Below are 12,273 nucleotides of genomic sequence, written 5' to 3'. Positions count from 1 at the left end.
ATGATGAAGCATAATGACATGGGCTATCCAGGCTAACAATAGAGAATTGGCAAAAAGTGAATGCTCAAGACAATGCAAGAAATCATGACGATCCAACTATGTTATAAGTATTATTTTAGAGGTAAAGTGATTATCTGGCAATATCTGGGAATAGCTTCTGTTCATAGACACAACAGAACTGTGTAAACTCTAAGTTATGACAATATGCGCATTTGTTCTTTTCTTATTGTTTCGACATAGTTATTTCGGTTTTAGAAAAAGGTTGTATTAGACTGCATTTGCATTTGACTAGCCTACGTTCTTGTCCATATCTCTGATAAACTAAGCAATGCGCATCCATCTCGCGAATGTACAGTATAGGGATGAGACGGTGGGGACATTTTCCCCCAGTTAATCAAAGTGTGATGACAACACCGATATCTGGGCTTTTAAATCACTATTCACTGAAAGGAACATGCGCACTGCCGCTTGGGCATTAATAACGGGAGCGGAGGCAAAGCGAGTGCTTTCAATGAATTCCTATAAAAGTTAAGCTTCCATATGAACTGAAAACGCGCCAGTGCGCGCACACCGTGAATGACAGCTCGTTAGTAAATGCGCGCTCTGTGCGGCCAAGCAGATTTTTAGTTTCGGTTTAAAATTAGCCTATTATTCTTAATGAAATACACAACACAATGACAAACCCCCTTTAATAGGCGCTTTTACATTTTACTTTGAAACCAAATCTTCTGCGATCATCTGTCAGCTCAAGATCACGTTCGGTTCATGCTTCCGTTTTTATTTGAACGGCCTGTTCTCTAACTGAACTAAATGACTGTATTACTATAAAAAATCTAAACGACGGTGTCACGGTGTGCAGTAGTCTTATTCTGTCATCTTCACCCAAGTGTTGTTTATAGACCTATAGTTTGGCAGAGCAGCGCGCGCCTCGTCTCTCGTCCGTTCTTTGACGCGCTTGTCGTTGTGCTATTCTTTGAAACGACAGAGCCTTTAAACCTTCTTTAGCCACTTTTCCACTGGCCAGCGCGAGCAAAGAGGTTGAAATCATGCGTGCGGCACTTCTGTAAAATCCGCAATAAACACGTACGCCTTCACTGGACTATGTCACACAATATCCAAATGTACACCAGCAAGAGGGAGATAAATTGAAGTAAGTTACTGAATTGAAGGAAAATGAAAATTTGTAAATCGCTATACAAAAATATATCAGAAGCTGTCATTTAGTATTTAATTACTAACCTGGACACCACACGCGGCTATTGAATGACCACGAACAGGTAATAACTTGCATTTTTCATGCGTTAATGTATCCCGCCTTTTTTTCCGTTTCCTTTTTCGTGTTATTGTATTTTTTGGGGGGGGGGCTGGGTAACGCAAGCGTTACTGGAAATGTACCGAGTAAAATATTACTGAAAATTGATTAGTAATGCCTTACACTACTGCGTTACAGCAAAAAGCAATAAGTTACTGTAATGTATTACTTTTGTAATGCGTTACTCCTGGACTTAAAGAAAGCAGTTGCAGTGCGCAAGCCTAAGAATGTGACTGAACTGGAGGCTTTTGCCCACGATGAATGGGCGAAGATACCCGTAGATCGCTGCAAGACACTTGTGTCAAGCTAAGCTTCACGTTTAAAAGCTGTTATAACTGTAAAAGGATGTTTTACTAAGAACTAAGATTGAATGTCACTTGGGGGTTGAATAATACTGATAATGATGTGAGCTCAAAAAAGACATTTGTGGTTATTTCATTAAAAATGTTATGTTATATTTGTCTGACCTACACGTGCCTTTTTGATTTAATTGTAAGCAGGATGACTGAATGATCAAAATCAATGTCAAACAATGTCGGGTGTTTTTACTCAGTATAGTCTTACAGTTCTGCAGAGGCGAACAGTAAAAGAAGTATTTTTAATTTCCAAGAAATTTGTTTTTCAGGTATATGTACTTTATCAGAGTTATTCTTTGGAAAACTTTTACTTCACAACATTCCGAAGCATAATATTGTACTTTTTTATAGCAATACATTTCATATTGAATATTATTTAATACTTAATTACATTAAAATGTAGTACTGTATACTTTTACTCAAGTAAAAGTATTCAAAGTTTTACTTGAGTACAAGTAAGAAAGTACAACATTTTTAGTGTAATTAAGTATTAAAGGTAAGAAAACAACAACTTTTATTCATGAAATGTAGTGCAGTAAAAAGTATGACGTTATGTATTATGCTTTGGAATGCAGTGAAGTAATAGTTTTCCAAAGAAAAACACTGATAAAGTATATACTTAAAAATGTACTTGAGTAGAAAGTAAAAATACTCCACTACTGTCCGCCTCTGCAGTTCTGGAAATAAGTTCTGTATGTATATGTTACTAACCGTGTTTTTGTTGTTCTGTCATGATCAGGTATGATTTGAAGATCCGTTACATTCCTCCAGATTTCCTGCAGAAGTTAAAAGAAGACAAAACTACAATGCTCTACTTCTACCAGCAGGTCGGTACCTGTCACACAAGGGAGTGTTTCATCAAAATTACCACCCCATATCCTATTTAGGAAACACTAGTCACACCATTTGCACTGAAGCATCCTGGATGTCTGATGTAGCGCTGAAGTGATGCCAGTTTGTTTGATGGTGGTTTGCACGTCTAAAAAGGCGAATAAAGGCGTGTGACTGTTGTCATTCCGCAGGTTCGCAGTGACTACATGCAGCATATTGCTAGGAAAGTTAGTGATGGGATGGCTCTGCAGCTGGGCTGTCTGGAGATCAGGTAAGTTGAACATGTGAAATAGGAAATCTTGCTTAAAAAATTATGTAGTATTTTTGCAGTAAAATATCCAAACCACTAGGCCAGTGTTACATATTTTGTTCAGTTGAGTACTTAAAATATCCAAATGTTTCCAACTCTTTGTAAATTGTGAGAAAATTGCTGTTTTAACCAAGGATCCATGACATCTGAGGGAGTCGCCTGTCAGTTGCGTCATATCTGCGTTACTCTCAGTTTCCGGTTTTATTTGGCAGAAGCGCTTTACTCTGCTTGCAGTGTGCAACATGTCTCACGGCAGCCGTTGAGCAGGGCGTGTCTGGTGTGAAAACACCCACTGTTGTGATTGGCTGACTTCTTTGCATTTGAAATGAGATATGGCAAAAGGGGCGTGGTTTAGTCAGGCGCAGGCAGAGAGACGGAGCTGGGGAAATATTGCTGAGGAAGTGTTATTGTACCGAGTTTTTGAGAGCGCTAGTTTATTTTGTTTGTATCTGAGAGCTCTGAATAAACACGAGTGAACTTTGCAACGTTATTTCTCTCACAAAATGGTTTCACCACAGCTCACAAACACAACATCGACATGATACAGTAAGAGCTTCTGTTGAGCAGCTTAACAGCAGTTTGGGCAAGTGTGCACTGCAGATATAGGCTATGTGGGATTGACAGATCTGAACATTATAAAGTGTTTTCTTTGATCGCTCTATGTAGTTTAATCATTTAAATAACAGAATTGTTCCTGCTTCTAACAGAAACTATGTGAAGTTGATGGTTTTTGTCACTGGCTTGATTCGCTGATGCATCAAGACGTCCAGCGGCGGGACTGAACGTATTAAACGATTTATAAAGAAAGACTGTGTGAACTTGAATGATTAGCTACACATCAGAAGTCACTGATCCCAGATCAGGCATTAATGAACACTGTTTACTCACTGTTTGTGGCGGTGCTGTTGAATCCATATGGTAAAGCCTGAGCTGACATTGCGACTGATAAACTGAATCCATTCTCTAATAATTCTCTGGGCGGGCAAAGCAGAGGAAGAGGAGGAAAATGACGTCAGAACAGGAGAATTCGGGATGAGCTCGTCTGGGCTCTCATTTTCTCAAAGGCAGAGAAAGACAGCTAGAGCTCGGTTTACACCGATCAAAATTTCTTGCCACTTGGGGACAATATTCAGACTAGGGGAACTCGTATTAATGTTGAAAAACCTCATAAAATGAAAATGTCCATGGGACCTTTAACAATAATGATATTGTTTTCTCACATTAAAGCATGAAAACCTATTCCAGTAGATTTTGAAACCTTTTAACAATGTTGGTAAACTGAAAAAATATATATATATATTCAGAAATAATTATAAACTTTTTGTGTAGCACTTTCATTCAAGAAATACAACTTTACTTGCTTTACACACACAAAAAAAATACAATAAGAACCAACCAAGTACTTTACATGAAATCAAGTTTTTTTTTTTTTTTTTAAATACCACAATTTATAATATAACAAGATGAAACCCTACGGAGCCCTGCATATGACATGCAAGAAAAAAAAGGTAAATAGTGCGTACAATTTACGATTTCGTTCCCTCTATTTGCTAAAGCCGAGTTCACACTGCACGATTTTTGCCCCGATTTTGAGTCGCCGACAGGTTTTGAAAAATCGCCGACAAATGCCCGAGATCATAGGCAAATCGGTGCTCGTGCACGCGAGTCACAATCACGCAGTGTGAATACGAATACGCCGACGCCGGTGAGATTTAGCATGCTAAATATCTGGACCTGTCTGCGATTCAGACTGTGTGAACTGCTATCTGACTGAAAATTACATCGGCGAAGACCGACAGCCAATGAGAGAGTGAGATACAGGGCAGCGGGAGGTTCGGGGAGGAGTTATAGAGCAGAATATCAGTATTTTAATAGATATATTTACAATTCTATCAAACCGAAACAAAGGCCAAACATTTGCACATCCAGCCACAGCAGCAGCACATTACACAATTATTTATTAACCTCAAACTGTCTTTACAGAACACAATCCTGGCTCCCTCTGTCTCTCCAACAATTTCTTCCGCCATAATCTTTTTTTCTTTTTCTCCACAAATCAGCGCACATACAATTTGAAGCAAACTTTGTGCAGTTTATCATTTTTGATAACAATTCCAAGTCTCGTGCGAGTTTGATCTCACGTGTGTTCTCGCGTCGTTTAATTGTCACATTGCACGTGTAGTTGGGAAACGTAGTTTGCGCACCGGAGAGAGAGAGCTGTCGGGGATTCTTCCTCTTGCACAGTCATGCAGTGTGAACTCCTCTATCGTCAAACCATCATGCAGTGTGAACACAGCAGTGACTGAATGATACCCCAGATAGTCATGCAGTGTGAAAAGAGCAGTGACCCGACGAGTTTGAAAATCGTGCAGTCTGAACTAGGCTTAACTCGTATACACGATTTAGCAAATCTGGGGGACTAATTAGTTAAACGTGCACACTATTTTTAAATCGAGGGAAAAAAATAGTAAATTGTGCACAAGATTTAACCTACTAGTTTTTTTACTGCATGTCATGTGCAGGGCTCCGTAGAAACCCACTTTGTAATGATGGTGATTATGTTAATTAAAAAGTTGTTAATTAAAAGGTTAACAACTAACTGTTCATGTGTTAATTTAAAAATTATGTTGTCTTTCATTATTATATTTATGCTTTTGACTGTTTTTATTTTATGCAGTTCTTGCATTCCCTAGGAATCAAACCCATGACCTTGGTGTTGCTTGAGCTACAGGAACGCCTTATGATGCCTTATTTTTGCTCAAGCAACACCAAGGTCATGGGTTTGATTTTTAGGAATGCAAAAACTGCATAAAATAAAACCGTCTGTCAAATGCATAAATATAATAATGAAAGACAACATAATACATAGAATGCTTCAGAAATGTGATTTTCAAATGACATCTCTTCAATTTTTCTTTAATTCTAACAGGAGGTTTTATAAAGATATGAATGCCAACGGCCTGGAGAAAAAATCTAATTTTGAACTGCTGGAGTAAGTAGTTTGTCTCGTGCTGTTAGATAGTTTTACACAAGAATACACACAGTGCATTAATGGCACTTCTGCTCCTTTCAGGAAAGATGTCGGCCTGCAATTGTTCTTTCCTCAAGAATTAATCAGCAGTATGAAGGTAAAAGCCTCTTCTTGACCTCTTTGAGAATAAGGCAGCATAGCAATCCAGTACTCACTAACAAGTTGTGGTTTTTGTGTGGTGGAAAACAGCCGAAGCACTTGAGAAAACTGATCCAGCAAACGTTCCAGCAGTTTGCCTTGCTGAAGGAGGAGCAGTGTATCATGAAGTTCTTTGAGACATTGTCTGTCTTTTCCAGTTTTGATGAAGAGGTGTTTCCTTGTGAGCTGGTGGTATGTTGTTGTTTTTGTAAATTACAGCCATGTTAATAATGGTTGATGTGTGCCATTTGCTCGTTTGATTAGATCGGTTGTATAGATAAAAACAGAAGTGTGAATGTCATTGCATTAGATAAAAATCTGGAAGGAAATGTTTGTGTAATTAAATGCGGCAAAAAAGTAGCTTTTGCCATGGCTAACACATTTCTTACAACATATAAAAAAATATGTTTTGTCTAAAATATTTTTTGTCAAAAAAAATTGTTAAAAAAATGTGCTTGTGTTATCTTTCTGTATTTTAGATAACATGTCGCTTTCACATTTTGTTAGCAATGCATGAATGAATGATTCAAAGTATTCTTTAAGTGACCAATGTAGATCAAGCTGTAATTGTGACACCGTAAATGCTGCAAATGTCTTTTGCAGCAAGGATGGAGCGTCTCTGTGGATCTGGTCATTGGCCCTAAAGGTATCCGGCAACGCACAGATAAAAACTCTGTGGTAAGAACATCCCCTAACATGTCAATCTCACCGCTCTGCCTTTACTCTAAAACGCAGAACTTGCACACCGAAGTGATAAGAACCACTTCTGTTCGTCATTAGACCACAGTGGAAAAATATAGCCTCATAATCATTGGTGTGAGACAGAGTGCTCCAGATACACATTGTAGGATGTTTATTATTATTATTATTATTATTATATCTGTTTTTTTATTTTGTGCCGGTGTTATTTTATCAGTGTTAGATACTATTATGGTGTTAAAAATATTTTGAATGCGTTTTTACGGTTTTTCTTTTTTTATTTCAAGTAATGCAAGTTTTTTTAATGGTTTTAATGCATATTAACATAGTTTTCTTTAATATTTCCTCATTAGCCGGTCTGTCTTGCTACATTTGCGCAAATTCAAAGTATTAAATACACCCTTGAGAATGATGGAAAGACACTGCTACACATATCTATAGAAGGAGCTAAACAGGTAAATACAGCTACACGTGTCTGAATGCATTTTCTGAAATAAAGGCTTGATTAATCAGATTACCTTCCTTTATTTTCTTATGAAGATTAAAATAATGCATATAAAAAGATTTCACCTTTTTGTTTTGTCTTTTCAGCCTCTTTCGATCAGCACAGCCTCTCTGGCCATCGCGGAGAACATGGTGGATTTAATCGATGGCTACTGTCGCTTGGAGCACAGAAACGAGGCGACTATAATAGTGCGGCCCAATAAAGGTTCATATGTTTTATTATTTTATGTTACCAGGTTGTGAAACCAACATTATCTAAATTAAATTAGTATCCACTAATGAAACCAATGTAAATAGTTCCTCTCGTTTGTCTCAACTCATCAGTGCTTTAACATCACTAATATAGAAACACATAGTGTTTGCCATACGCTGTGTTTGCCACAATATGAATAACAAACTAACTGTCGTTTATGTTTATCAGACAAAGATGCAAGAATCGCTCTACCTCCTTTACCCTGCAGGTGAGCTGTGATACACACACACACACACACACACACACACACACACACACACACACACACACACACACACACACACACACACACTCACTGATCAGGCATGGCATAACATTATGACAGGTGAAGTGAATAACACTGATTATCTCTTCATCACAGCACCTGTTAGTGGGTGAAATATATTAGGCAGCAAGTGAAAGTTTTGTCCTCAAAGTTGATGTGATATAAGCAGGAAAACTGGACAAGTGTAAAGATTTGAGTGAGTTTGAGAAAGGCCAAATTGTGAGGGCTAAACAACTGGGTCAGAGCAACTCCAAAACTGCAGCTCTTGTAATAATAATAATAATTAATAATAATGTGTTCGATTTATATAGCGCTTTTCAAGGCACTCAAAGCACTTTACATTGAAGGGGGGAATCTCCTCAACCACCACCAATGTGCAGCATCCACTTGGATGATGCGAAGGCAGCCATATTGTGCCAGAACGCTCACCACACACCAGCTGATTGCTGGAGAGGAGACCGGGTGATTAAGCCAATCAGGAGAGGGGGATGATTAGGAGACCATGATGGACAGAGGCCAATGGGCAAATTTTGTCCAGGATGCCGGGGTTACACCCCTACTCTTTTTCCGAAAGACAACCTTGGATTTTTAACGACCACAGAGAGTCAGGACCTCGGTTTAACGTCTCATCCGAAGGACGGTGCTCTTTAACAGTACAGTGTCCCCATCACTATACTGGGGTGTTAGGACCCACACAGACCACAGGGCGAGCGCCCCCTGCTGGCCTCACTAACACCTCTACCAGCAGCTACCTAGTTTTCCCAGTTGGTCTTCCATCCTGGTACTGACCAGGCTCAGCCCTGCTTAGCTTCAGTGGGAAACTAGTCTTGGGCTACAGGTTGATATGGCTGCTGGTGGGGTGTTCCTGGTCTGCAGTGGTCAGTATCTATCAAAAGTGCTCTAAGGAAGGAACAGCAGTGAACCGGTGACAGGGTCATGGGTGGCCAAGGCTCATTGATGCACGTGGGGAGCGAAGGCTGGCCCGTGTGGTCCAATCAAACAGACGAGCTAATGTAGCTCAGATTGTTCAAGAAGTTAATGCTGGTTCTGACAGAAAGGTGTCAGAATACACAGTGCATCGCAGTTTGTTGTGTATGGGGCTGCCAGTCAGGGTGCCCATGCTAAGCCTCCGAAAGCACCAACGAGGGGGGACGTGACCATCATAACTGGACTACGGTGCAATGTAAGAAGGTGGCCTGGTCTGATGAATCATGTTTTCTTTTACATCACATGGATGGCCAGGTGCGTGTGCATGGCTTACCTGGGGAACACATGGCACCAGGATGCACTACGGGAAGAAGGCAAGCCAACAGAGGCAGTGTGATGCTTTGGCCAATGTTCTGCTGAGAAACCTTGGATCCTGCAATCCATGTGGATGTTACTTTGACACGTAGCACAACAACAAGTTTGAGGTGTTGATTTGGCCTCCAAATTGCCCAGATCTCAGTCCAATCGAGCATCTGTGGGATGTGCTGAACAAACAAGTCCGATCCATGGAGGCCTCACCTCACATCTTACAGGACTTAAACGTGTGTCAGATACCACAGCACACCTTCAGGGATTTTGTGGAGTCTAAGCCTTGATGGGTCAGGGCTATTTTGGCAGCAAAAGGGGGACCAGTACAATATTAGGAAGGTTATGCCAGTTATATAATGCCTGATCAGTGTAAATGTTTATATACAGCATACATATATGTGTATAATATATGGATATAATATTTATACCTGTTTTTATTTATTTGATTTATGTCTGATATGTCTCATTGATCCTGTCTAATTTTCTAGCAGTATGGAAAACACCAGCTCTGCCATGGAAAGCAGAAGTATGTAAAACTATATATGTGTGTGTGTGTGTGTGTGTGTGTGTGTGTGTGTGTGTGTGTGTGTGTGTGTGTGTGTGTGTGTGTGTGTGTGTGTGTGTGTGTGTGTGTGTGTGTGTGTGTGTGTGTGTGTGTGTGTGCGTGTGTGTCTACTACATATATATATATATATACATTGTATATAACATAGTTAGATACATAAAGTTGTTTTTTTCACAGGTTCAGATATTTATTCAGAGATACCAGAAAATAAACCAGTTGCAAGTAAGAACCAAAATATATTGTAAGGGATTGATTAATGTTTTTTGTTATTTATCTATTTGACATCTTTATCTCATTCCTCTTATATTCCAGCAAGTAAATTCAACCTCTCACGAAACGACGTTGTGCTTGGCCGGATTCTGGGTGAAGGTTTCTTTGGTGAGGTTCATGATGGGATTTATAAAAGCAAGGTTAGTGCATCAGTCATATACCTACATACCAAAATATACAGCTTAACCGATCACAAGGATTTAGTAGAAATCACTTGAAAACTATTCAAGTTCAGCTTCCTGGACAGGAACGTCACAAATCTTGTCTTTATTCAGACAGGGGAGAGAGTGAATGTGGCTGTAAAGACATGCAAGGACTGCACAGCTGATGTGAAGGAGAAGTTCATGAGTGAAGCTTGTAAGTGGTGATAAAACTGTTCTGGTCCTTGAGAATGATTGGTTGACCTGCATTTAAAGCTGTTGTAAATTACTCATACAAGCATACACCTGTGCTCGCATTACATCAGCAGTACTGCGCCACTTCATCTGTATGTTTCTTGGAAACCATTCCCCTTCTGAAGAACTACATTGCTTAGCAGAAGAATATTTTTTTATCAATAGCACCGTGTGTGTTTGTGTGTGTGTGTGTGTGTGTGTGTGTGTGTGTGTGTGTTTGTGTGTGTGTGTGTGTGTGTGTTTAATTCTTGAAACCTTTCCAGGTATGTGGAATAACAATAAGCTCAGTGAAGCCGTGATTTGCAGTGAATTTAGAACAGGTCCACATCATGACTAACAACGGCCCTTACCTCTTCCAAATTCACTATAATCCATGGCTTCATGGGGCTAATTGCTTTAGTTTACCCTCCACCTGTAGAATCAAACTGATGCCTGAATAGAACAATAATAACCTTAAATCATTGTTATCATACAGTGATCATGAAGAAACTAGACCATCCGCACATCGTGAGACTCATAGGAATTATCGAAGAGGATCCCGTGTGGATTGTCATGGAGCTTTACCAGCACGGAGAGGTGAGATTCACTCATTTCATTGACTTGACAGTGGCTTGCTCATTTACAGGAAAGTCTGTAGAAAGGAAAATTCTCAAGTCACCTTTATTCAGTTTCACAGCAGTTACCAGGAAAATAACAGAATTAATGATGCAAACTTACAGACTGGGTAAACCCAGCCTGACCTGCCAGCGATTTTTAATTTCGCCCGGCAACTCATCCTGGAAACCTGTACATTCATTTTGCGGGAACCAATCACAGACTGGCTTATCCATCTGGCACGCTATTGGTGGGTTTAACATGATGACAGATGGAGAAGCGATGTGTCGTTGCCCGTTGATCGCGCCTCTTGTGGTCTGATTGGTTGAAGGACTATCCAATTGCGTACAGAGTAATTTGAATTATGTTTGTTTATCACGCCTCTTTTGCAGTAGAAAATACAAGGCAGACTCCCCAGACTAATGTTCAGTCTTAAATTGAGCTTGGTCTGGTGATAGCCAGACAAGTGACATCAGGTTGTTGTTTCTTATTTTCGAGGAAAAAAGAGCGTATGGCTCCAAGCAAACGCAAAACCTTGATAGGTGTAGCACTAAACTAAGAATAATAGTTCAACAATAGTTCACCCAAAAATGAAAATTAATTCACTTATTTACTCACCCTCAAGTTTTGCCAAAGTGTAACTTCCCCTTTAATGAACAGTTTTATTGCAGTATTTTGACTTCTAAAGGCACTTTCTGTTATATCTGTTATCAAGCACTCTTGCCAATTTCACAATAAGGGGTAAATCTGGCCCTGCTCATTGTGCAATATTGTTAATCAGACTTTAATGTCATCCGTTTTTTTCTGTTTCCTTCAGCTTGGAAATTACCTGACGGAGAACCAGAAAAAACTAACTAATGTCACCCTGATCCTGTACAGCCTGCAGATCAGTAAAGCCCTGGCTTACCTAGAGGGTGTTAACATGGTACACAGGTACGCCGGCACACCTGTCTCTCTTTTGCTTAAATACATTATACTATTATTGTGAATAATTATTACCTAGTTCATTTGAAATTTTTGGGCATTTGCTCTTGTTTGGTTATTGTTTTAAAAACACATTTATGAAGAACAGAAAGGCTTTTATAACCTATGAATTTGTGTACAATCAGGTTTGTTTGACATGCTACAAACATCTATTTCTCATGAATTTTCACTTTAATAACTTTGTCTCAGGAGAGAAGAGTGTCAAACACTTTATTTCAAGTCTGTTTCAATGGAAAAAGAAATGAAGGCCATAGGTCGAACACCTTCTGTTAACTGCAGTGAAGTATATATAGACACAAAATCTGCCTGGGTGGTTCTTCAGCTATGAGTAGTTTTGTTCCTGTGGAGAAATCATATTCAAAATGATATGCCCTTTTCGACTCTTACAAGTTTAATTTTTTTCAAGTTTTTTTTTTTTTTCACTAACAAGAAAAATAATGCACACCCGCGGTGCTAATGTGGTCGCGACG

At 39.3% G+C, this 12,273-nt stretch overlaps 1 protein-coding gene across 4 annotated transcripts in view; it reads left to right on the top strand.

The window, feature by feature from the left end:
- ptk2ba (protein tyrosine kinase 2 beta, a) overlaps positions 1–12,273 on the top strand; it is a 65,996-nt gene that overhangs the window by 23,663 nt on the left and 30,060 nt on the right. For 3 of the 4 annotated variants that reach the window (XM_067456072.1, XM_067456073.1, XM_067456071.1), the window contains 15 exons: positions 2,408–2,495; positions 2,691–2,770; positions 5,739–5,801; positions 5,883–5,937; positions 6,030–6,170; positions 6,582–6,656; positions 7,031–7,132; positions 7,269–7,386; positions 7,603–7,642; positions 9,484–9,521; positions 9,738–9,782; positions 9,873–9,970; positions 10,106–10,187; positions 10,701–10,801; positions 11,637–11,752. In XM_067456072.1, coding sequence (XP_067312173.1) covers positions 2,408–2,495; positions 2,691–2,770; positions 5,739–5,801; positions 5,883–5,937; positions 6,030–6,170; positions 6,582–6,656; positions 7,031–7,132; positions 7,269–7,386; positions 7,603–7,642; positions 9,484–9,521; positions 9,738–9,782; positions 9,873–9,970; positions 10,106–10,187; positions 10,701–10,801; positions 11,637–11,752 — 1,242 coding nt within the window. The remainder of the gene's footprint in view (positions 1–2,407; positions 2,496–2,690; positions 2,771–5,738; positions 5,802–5,882; positions 5,938–6,029; positions 6,171–6,581; positions 6,657–7,030; positions 7,133–7,268; positions 7,387–7,602; positions 7,643–9,483; positions 9,522–9,737; positions 9,783–9,872; positions 9,971–10,105; positions 10,188–10,700; positions 10,802–11,636; positions 11,753–12,273) is intronic. The other variant, XM_067456074.1, reaches the window with a different exon arrangement.

Source organism: Pseudorasbora parva, chromosome 10 (assembly GCF_024679245.1).
Source record: "Pseudorasbora parva isolate DD20220531a chromosome 10, ASM2467924v1, whole genome shotgun sequence".
Classification (NCBI taxonomy): Eukaryota; Metazoa; Chordata; class Actinopteri; order Cypriniformes; family Gobionidae; genus Pseudorasbora; species Pseudorasbora parva.
The sequence above is the reverse complement of the archived record's forward strand: the minus strand, read 5'-3'. Positions and strand labels throughout refer to the sequence as shown.